This window comes from Haplochromis burtoni, unplaced genomic scaffold (genome assembly GCF_018398535.1).
Source record: "Haplochromis burtoni strain Fernald_Lab_line unplaced genomic scaffold, NCSU_Asbu1 Contig_123, whole genome shotgun sequence".
NCBI classification, from domain to species: Eukaryota; Metazoa; Chordata; class Actinopteri; order Cichliformes; family Cichlidae; genus Haplochromis; species Haplochromis burtoni.
The window spans coordinates 1,229,274-1,238,791 of record NW_024582484.1 but is presented as its reverse complement, the minus strand read 5'-3'; the positions used below and the strand labels follow the sequence as shown (position 1 = coordinate 1,238,791).

At 48.0% G+C, this 9,518-nt stretch overlaps 1 protein-coding gene across 5 annotated transcripts in view; it reads right to left on the bottom strand.

The window, feature by feature from the left end:
- Window positions 1-9,518, bottom strand: part of plekhg2 (pleckstrin homology domain containing, family G (with RhoGef domain) member 2) — a 91,221-nt gene that overhangs the window by 40,243 nt on the left and 41,460 nt on the right. For all 5 annotated transcript variants that reach the window (XM_005929389.3, XM_005929392.3, XM_005929391.3 and 2 more), the window contains one exon: window positions 4,700-4,800. In XM_005929389.3, the coding sequence (XP_005929451.1) occupies window positions 4,700-4,800 (101 nt within the window). The remainder of the gene's footprint in view (window positions 1-4,699; window positions 4,801-9,518) is intronic.

Here is a 9,518-nt window from a genome sequence, read left to right as displayed (position 1 = left end):
ACACACACACAGCAGTTTAGTCCCTCCACATCCACACATGGCTCAGTTTCCCACTGTAACAAACACACTGCCGGATGGTGTCATGTTCCAGCTATGCTGGATGATGTAGCCTCTCTGAGCTTGTTATGTCTGCCCATCTGGTACTGTGTGTGTGTCTGTGTGTGTGTGTGTGTGTGTGAGTCAGAACAAGCGATGGGGGTTTTCTTATTTTCTCTCCTTTCTAGGACAAAGAGCTGAAGAGAAACCAGGTCAGTCGTTTCAGTCAAACTCTGAGTGACCCACAGAAACGTGGACGCGGCAGAAGCTCGTCTGAGGGCGTCCTGAACGCTGGAATGGCCTCGTTAACAACTAATTAACTCCCATTAGCTAAAATGCAATTAGCTGCAATGATATCAGAGTTTCTCTCTCTCTCTACCCCCCCTCACTCGCCCGCTCTCATACAATATTTCCCACGAGAAGCAGGAGCAGGAAGCCTGGATGGAATGAAAACTGTGTGTGTTTGCACTCACACGTTAGTGCTTTTGTGTTCATAACAGTGTGTGTTGGAACAGGCACAAAGAAAGTGAAGTGTGAAAACAGGACCCTTAGCAGGGAGGAGTGTGTGTGTGCGTGCGTGTGTGTGTGTGCGTGTGCGTGTGTGTGTGTGCGTGTGCGTGTGTGTGTGTGCGTGTGCGCGTGAGCAGAGCCGAGCTGTGAGCATTTCATAGTGAAGCATCCTGGTGGGAATCAAACCTGCAGCCCTGGCGGTGTTAGTGCCTTGCTCAGCTCATGAGAACTTTAGATGTGGGCTTTCTGCTCCTCACACTTCATCCTGCTCAGCAAAGTGTTTTGCTTCTGGCCAAACCTTCGACACGGATCAGATCCGGCTACGAGCTGTTAGCAGGTCACGGGCTTTGGCTCAGTCCTCCTGTCTGCAGGTCTTTAGGACACTCAGAGCCAAAACGTGTTACCAAGGAGGTGTTTTTAAGACTGCAACACACTGAAAGTCCCACACGGGGTTTCCTGTTACCAGTGGAGCAGATTTTTCAAATAAAAAACAAACAAACAGCGTCGTGTCCACTTTTAATTACTTTTAATTTCCCTCCAACACACAGTTATGACAGGAGTTTACTAGCTTTGGCCTCACAGGGTTAACTGTATATAAAAGGATGCAGCTTTAAGGCAAATATGTTCTAAAAATCTCGGGGACCACAGTCAGAATCACCCCAACCGCTCACAGCCGGGATCTGCCGGAGGTTTCTTCTGGTTAAAGGAAGTTCTTGCTCTCTGCTGTCACCGTGCTCGCTCATAGGCGGCTGTATTATTGTACGGTCTTTACTTTACAATTTAAAGTGTTGTGGTTTGCTGCTACCTTTGAAATATTTGACTGTGAAGTGCAGACCCGTCTACATACCTCGCGAGTTTACTGTTGTCATGGTAACGGCCGTGTATGTACCACCCGATGCTAATGCTAACTCGGCCATGGAGGAGCTGCACAAGACAATAAGCAACCAGCAGAACTCCCATCCGAACGCAGTGCACATCATAGCTGGGGACTTCAACCACGCTGATTTAAGGTCAGTATTCCCCAGATTTGAACAGCATATTAAATGTGCAACGAGGGGGGAAACACATTGGATAAAGCCTACAGCAACATCCAAAAAGGCTACAGAGCAACCCCTCTACCACATCTAGGTTTGTCAGACCACATGTCCATGCTGCAGTCACAAAAGCTGTGAAAACCTGGCCAGAAGGCGCATCACATCAGCTGCAGGACTGTTTTGAAAACACGGACATCAGGACCTTGAAGAGCACACAGCATCAGTGCTCTCATATATTAACTTCTGTGTCAACAGTGTCACTGTGGACAAACGTCTCCAACCAGAAACCCTGGATGACTAAAGAGGTCCAGGTCCTGCTGAAGCAACGTGACGCCGCTTTCAGATCCGGTGATGGTACGCAGTACAGTGCAGCCAGATCTGAGCTGAAAAGAGGCAACAGAGAAGGCAGCGTACAAGAGGAGGATCGAAGACCACTTCAGCAACAACAACTCAGGACAGGTATGGCAGGGAGTTCAGCACTTAACTACAAACCTGGCAATACCACGTTGACTGAGGGTAACGCGGAGATTGCCGAGGAGCTGAACCACTTCTTCGCACGCTTTGAGGTGAAGGGACCAGAGGCAGCAGCAGCATCCCAAGCCTCATAGTGCAGGAAAATGAGGTGAGGCACACACTGAGGGCAGTGAACCCCAGGAAGGCCGCCGGTCAAATTGGGGTGACCAGAAGGGTCCTAAAAGAGTGTCTAACTGGCTGGGGTCTTCACTAAGATCTTCAACACTTCACTGTCCCAGTCCTGCATCCCGCCGTGCCTAAAGTCGGCCACAGTTGCCCCACTGCCAAAGCGTACTAACATTAGCAGCCTCAACGACTACCGACCAGTCGCTCTAACACCTGTTATGATGAAGTGTTTCGAGAAACTGGTCCGACGTCACATCATGTCCTGCCTGCCACCCACACTCGACCCGCTCCAGTTTGCATACAGAGCTAACAGATCAACTGAAGATGCCATTGCTACAACGCTCCACACCACCATCTCTCACCTGGAAGTGCAGGGCCGTTACGCCAGGCTGCTCTTTGTTGACTTTAGCTCTGCTTTCAATACGATACTCCTGGACAGACTAATAGATAAACTGCTGGAAACTGGACTTCCTTCCACCACCTGCCGCTGGATCAGAGACTTCCTCTCAGACCGTGTACAGAGAGTTAGAGTGGGGCCTCATCTTTCCTCAGCCCTCAGCCTCAACACCGGCTCTCCACAAGGCTGTGTACTGAGTCCCCTACTGTACACTCTGTACACACATGACTGTGTTAGTTCCCACCCAGACAACAAGTCATCAAGTTTGCAGATGATACCACTGTGGTGGGGCTCATCTCAGGGGGAGACGAGACTGCATACAGAGCTGAAGTTCAGAGGCTGTCAGATTGGTGTGCAGATAACAACCTGGACCTCAATACCACCAAAACAAAAGAACTGGTAGTTGACTTCAGAAGGAGGAAGTCTGAGCTGCAGCCTGTCAGCATCAACGGGGAGTGCGTGGAAAGGGTCTCCAGCTTCAAGTTTCTGGGTGTGCACATAGACACAGACCTCCAATGGAGCTCTAACACCTCTGCGGTCTTAAAGAAGGCCCAACAGCGTCTGCACTTTCTGAGAATCCTCAGAAAAATGGACCTGAAGAAGGAGCTGCTGACCGTCTTCTACCGCTGCTCCATTGAAAGTGTTCTGATATATTGCATCTGTGTGTGGTTCTCCAGCTGCACCACAGCACACAGAAAGGCACTCCAGAGGGTCATCAACATGGCCCAAAAAATCAGTGGACATCCTCTTCCCTCCCTGAAGGACCTGTACAGCACTCGCTGTCTCAAGAGGGCACGCAGCATCCTCCGGGACTGCACACACCCAGGACACCGGGTGTTTAAGCTGCTGCCGTCTGGCAGGAGGTTCAGGCTGCTGAGGTCCTGAACAAACAGACTCAAGGACAGCTGTTACAACAGGGCAACAGCCCTGATCAATGCTAACAGCTGACCTGACTGGATACCTCCCTGGACTTTTTTTGGGGGGGGGAGCTAACAATGTTCTCTTTACCTAGGCCTGCAACTGTCCCTCATCCAACGCCTACAATTAGTCCAGAATGCCGCTGCACGCCTTTTAAGCGGCACTAGAAGACAGGATCATATCACTCCTATTCTAGCTAACCTTCATTGGCTTCCTGTCAAATACCGTATTGTTTTTAAAATCCTTCTATACATTTTTAAAATTTTAAATAACCTGGCACCTAGTTATCTGATTGACCTTCTTAATTTATATATCCCCACAAGGGCACTCAGATCCTCTAATCAGGGGCTCCTAATGCAACCAATGTCTCGACTAAAGACGAAAGGCGATCGTGCCTTTGCTTTTGCTGCACCAAAACTTTGGAACAGCTTGCCGGTTGATGTCCGTGCGTCGGAAACTACTCAATCTTTCAAATCACGGTTAAAAACCCATTTGTTTAAGCTCGCCTTTCAAACCACTTAGTATAATTTCCTCCCGGTTCGTGCTTGTTGTAATATTACCATCCTATAACTGTATTTTTTGTTGTTGACTGTTCTCTTTTGTTGTAAATCTGCAAATATGGCTCGTCTGTGAAGCACTTTGTTGTACCTGTGACTTTTAAATGTGCTATAGAAATAAAATTGAAATTGAAAATTTAAAACAATAATAATATTTATATTTATAACAAGGTGCAATAATAATTAATGTGCAATAATAACAGTGTGAAATACACATACACTTATTCATTTTTTTATTACTAAGTTATTATACTGTGTCGTATCGTGTCGTGTTACATGTAGTGCCGACGTAGGACAGTTTTCCAACTTCATTGTACTGCTGTACTCTGTATGACTGTGCAATGACAATAAAGAGTTATGTATCTTATCTTATCTCTTATCTTATGAATAAAGCTGAGTCGTTGCTGAACAACATCAAAACTATGAGAAGAACTTCTTTCCAGGAAATTTAGAAACTTTTTGTCAGAAACAGCAGAAAAAATCAGCGACTTTCCCAGATGACCAAACTCTTCGACTCTTACTCGACCGACAGCACCAACAGTTAACCAGAGACAACAAAACGCACAAACAGACTGCTGCACAGCAGCACAGAGGAGCAGGTGAGTTACCTGTTGAACTCGTAGATGTCCTCGATGTTGCAGAACAGCGTGCTGACCTGCTCGGGTTTCAGCGGCAGGGCGCCGCAGTCGATGATGCAGCCCAGGTAGTCCTGCAGACACACACAGAGGGTTAGAGTCAGCGTTTCCACCTCCTGCTCTGCTCACACTCTGATTCACTCCTTCGTTGGTGGTTTGTTTAGTTTGGCAGCACTCTTTACCCCGACGCTGTCGTGAAAATTAAAGCAGCTTTCAGCTCTGACGCGAGCCTCCAGCAGCAGGTGTTTGATGTCTGACTAATTAGGAATGTCAGCAGAGCGGGCAAAAGTCGGAAAAACACGGGGCATTCCAGCTCGGGAATATTCACGGCGCTGGCGTCCGAGCACATGAAGCGCTGCAGCAGTTTCCTATCAAACGTCACAGACAGGTAGAAGACAGCGCTTCATAATTAATGTCAGCCAAATCTGTGAAAACACGGCGGCGTGGAAGTCTTAAAATCAGCTGACACACTTTTGTCCCAGTTTGTGTTTGGCTCTGGTTCTGATGTTTGAGCACTGTTGGATTCATGTTGTAATATTTGAGTTCTGCTTCCTGTTTAATGTTGGCTTTACTGTCCTGCGTGTGTCGTTTCCGGTCTGCTTATACAACACGTAACGTACGACACACGTGACAAACCGTCATGTTGTTTAGATTCTGTTTCAGGTTTCTTCGCTGTCTGTCTGATTGTCTTGATCGTTGTCACCTGAGTCTTGTTTCTAGTCCTCGGTGCATGAGTAGTCCCGCCTCTGCTGACTTTTATGTTGTGTACCTTTGTTACGGTCCTGGGTCAGTGACCCAGTGTTTCGAGTTTTGCCTTCTTATTGAACTTTGTTTTCGTCAGTTTTCATCATTTCTAGTCTTTTGGTTTCAGCGTTGGCGTTCTTAGTATTCTGCTTTTTCCCGATGGATTAATAAAGTTTTATTTAATCTAATCTAATAACTTTGATCTCAGCCAAACCGATTTTCTCCGGAACAAATAAAACAAACATTTACATTTTAGTTATGTGAGTGACTTATATATCATGTTTAACCTGAGCAGCGAAAGACAGCAGGCGTCTGAAAACGATGAAGCCGGGAGTCCGCTGCTCTCGCCAGCTCGAGTGACCATTGAACCCCCCGGCTAGCTATCGAGCAGGTGGGTGGCAATAAAGCAGTGTCTTTGAGTTTCCTCCGACTGAGTGTCCTGCATTTTGGGTCCTACATCATGCCGGCCACAGCCTTTGGATTAATACAATATTACTAATTATTTTATTTAATGCCCCTTAAGGGTTTTAAATAACTTCACAGGGTAAATCACATGACCTTAGGTCAGTTTACCTTCAACTTTAATTCAAGTTCAAGCATTTCTTATCACAGCAACACTAAATGAAACATTTCAAGTGAAATTTTCCCGCCAGTGTACGAGTGCAGAGTAACAAATAAAAGGCGTGATGTGCTGGAGGACGTACAAACAGCTCAGCATGCAAACCAGGAACCAGTCATTTAAATCATGATGATTTGTGTGCACGCTGCAATGCACAGGCTCTCATAAAGCTTGCGTGGTGGTATCGGCCGTGCAACGCCAACGTTTACAGGAACAAAATCATGTGACGTGGAAACTGCCCGCGCTCCTCAGCAGGCAGTTTCACATCGATGAACAGGAGGTGACGGCTTCTCGAGTGCAACACCCGAGCAGAGGTGCCAAAGCAAACCTGTGCACATCGACACTTCCTGCGCGAGCAGGAAACCACCTCACCGTCAGAGACGCCGAGCTCAGGGTGCCCGCAGGCAGGAGGGTAAACAGGAAGCAACCAACTCGTGAAAGAGCAGGAAGTAAAGGAGGAACAGAGAAGCTGATTATCAGACTGCACAGGACAGTCGGTCACGATGCTGCAGATGACAGCATGACTGCAGATTCATCGTGTTAGGATTTATTTACAGCAGCTCTGCAAATGCAATTTCCTCATAATGACCTTAAACGCTGTCACGTAGGAGAGAATTAGCTGATGTAAGGGTCCGACTGATGCTCTTCCACTGCTCCGGCTCTGCTGGTTATCACTACGGCCGCATGCAGTTTGTCTAGCTTCACCTCGTTCCTAATTCACAGGTTTACCAATCATTCAGACTCAGAAGTGATCAGACAGTTGAGTGAAAGCAGCTGATACATTTGCCTTCATTAGTCTGCACTCAGTAACTTTTTATATGGACACGTGTGACGTGGTGCAACCTTATCCAAACATCTTGCAGGTAAACACTCGACCACCGTCGAGAGAAGATGCACATCAGACAGAAACAGTGTGAGAAGCACGAGAGGCCGAGGTCTGCTCACCAGGTCAACACTTAAACAATCGAATCAGTGCTCCTCTTCCCGGGTCTGCTGCCTGAATCCACAACAGAGATTAAACTGCTGCAGTTGTCATCACACATGCCCCGAGGTGTTCCCGGAAAGAACCGTGCTCATCATTCGCTGTCAGATTTAACAGACGGGTTTTAAATATCCCGTGAACGTCTCGGGTACTTCTGAGGGCCCGTCTGTCTGCTTCTCCTGCTTTTGGGTCTTTTGACATTTAGGTGACTCAGTTTAACACAAAGCTGGACGCTGTCCTCCAAGATTCAGGTTTCCTGCACGACCCTGTCAGAGGATGAGCTCCAGCTTGGCTCTTTGAAGGTGAACGGCGTCAGTTTTTCATCAAATTTCACGTAATATTTGTGTGAAATTTCCCACACAGCCATCGAGCTGTTTGGGCCTGTAAACAGGCAACACGAGCCTCCTAAAAATACCTCAGAGAAGGAGATTAAATTACACTTTTCCTTTTTTTCTGGTTCCACATCAGGATGCACTTTGAGTATGAACGAGGCCGTTGTGTTGTGCTGCTTGGAGGTTTTATGTGAACCAAATTATACGTGATACGGTGCAGCGAGCGTTTCCAACACTCGCTGCAGCGAACTCGACGTGTCGGCCTCTCGTTGGGACTCTCAGGGAAACTTGTATTTCTAGGAGACGGCTGCAAACATAAATCATTTCCATTCTTCCTCCATCGCTCGCTTTCTGTTTTTTCCTAAATCGTGTCCAAAACAAGCACTCGCTCTCTCACACACAGCTCCCCTGTGTGTGAGAGTATAATGAGGCATATAATGAGAGGCCTTGGCCACATTCAGCACCTTTTAAAGGCAAGAGGAAAAACCCAGATGCACACTGGAAGGCACGGAGAGGCAGAGATGAGTGAAAAATGACAGAGCTCAACGGGAAGATGAAGAGAGGAAGACGACAGGAATGAGGAAGAGCCGCAAGGGAAACGTTTCTTAAAACAATCAGAGAGCGATCGCAGGGAGAGGAAGAACCAGGAGAGGAGCGCGTTTGTGAGGACAGAGCGTGGGAAGCGTGAGAGATGAGAAAACGTGACGGCGGTTTAAACTCGGATGCAGAAACCACAGAATGTGCTGTTTGTCTGCAGGACGGCGTCAACGATGCGGTCACAGCCTCGACCGTTCTGTTCTTTCCACTCGGCTGTTTACACGCCGCGTGACTCGATACGCTCCGGTGTTTACAGGCGCCGACGCTCCTGATCCCACGTTCGGGTCAACAGATGATAGCTGCCGCCCAAAAGGCCGTGCTGGGAGGAAGCCGCTAAGAAACGGGACGTTGCCCCAGGAGACGGAGAGTCCCTGCTAGGCCCCACGGTTTGGGTTCAGTCAAGTTAGCCATGCATTTGAAAATAATTAGTAAATAATGTGGAGGTCACTCTGGCGCGCTGCGGTTGTGATTTGATGGAATTGAACTTTGAGTTGAGTCTCAAATGTTGAGGCGGATTTTTTATCTATGAGGCAGATAAAGAACTCCAGGTGTCACAGACCTGACCTGGAAGCTCACGTCTTCCAGTTCAGTTTGTGGCTAAAGCTCGGTAACCTGCTGCATCCTGAGAGGTGACGAAGCTGCACGTGTCTTCCTCACGCGCAGCGCTGAGCGGCTCATGATGGCGGCGCTGTAACCTTTGTCGTTTGCACTGATTGCATTTTGTTTCTGCTCACAGAGTCTGTGCCTCCCATCCGGTCACCTCTTCCTGCCCTCATCCTCCGCCTGCTCCACCAACCCATCGACCTCATAACAGTTTACACGAGCGATGGCGAGCTCTGATGTGGTTGGTGGGCTGAATGTAAACGCTGCCTCTGCTCTGCAGCCTCTTTGTTTCAGCCTCGCTTTGCTCTCTTCGCTCCTGCGTTTTTGTCTTTCCCTTCATGTCAAGTCCAAATTTTTTCTCTCCTAATCTTTGTATCCTTATCCTCTTGCTGCTACTCCTAAACCTTTCCCTTCTCCGTCACCTCCTCCATCTCTGTCTTCTTCTCTTAACCCCTCTTCATCTATCTCTCCTCCCCCTCAGCTTCCTGTCCCCCAACAGCTCCATCCCCTCTTGTTCGCTTCGTTTTCTCCGTCCACCCCAATGACGCTTGTTTCAGCAGTTTTTTGACAAATCTCTGGACTTCAGGCATCAGGGGGGAAGGAGGTAAAAGAGACGAGTCGAAGCAGGTGGAGCGACGTCAGTCTGCTGACAGCTGACGTTATGAGACAAAGAAGGAACGACGGAGACGAGCTGCTCTCAGACGCTCAGTCTTCCTCTTTCCAAGAGTTTCTGCACTGCATTGTTCTCAAACACACACACACACACAGACACACACAGACACACACACAGACACACACACACACACACACACACACACACACACACACACACAGTGAGTGTGACATCATGTAGCCTCAATCAAAAACAGATTTCAGCAAAACCTGAAATACAGAGAAGAGCAGGACTGAAGACTT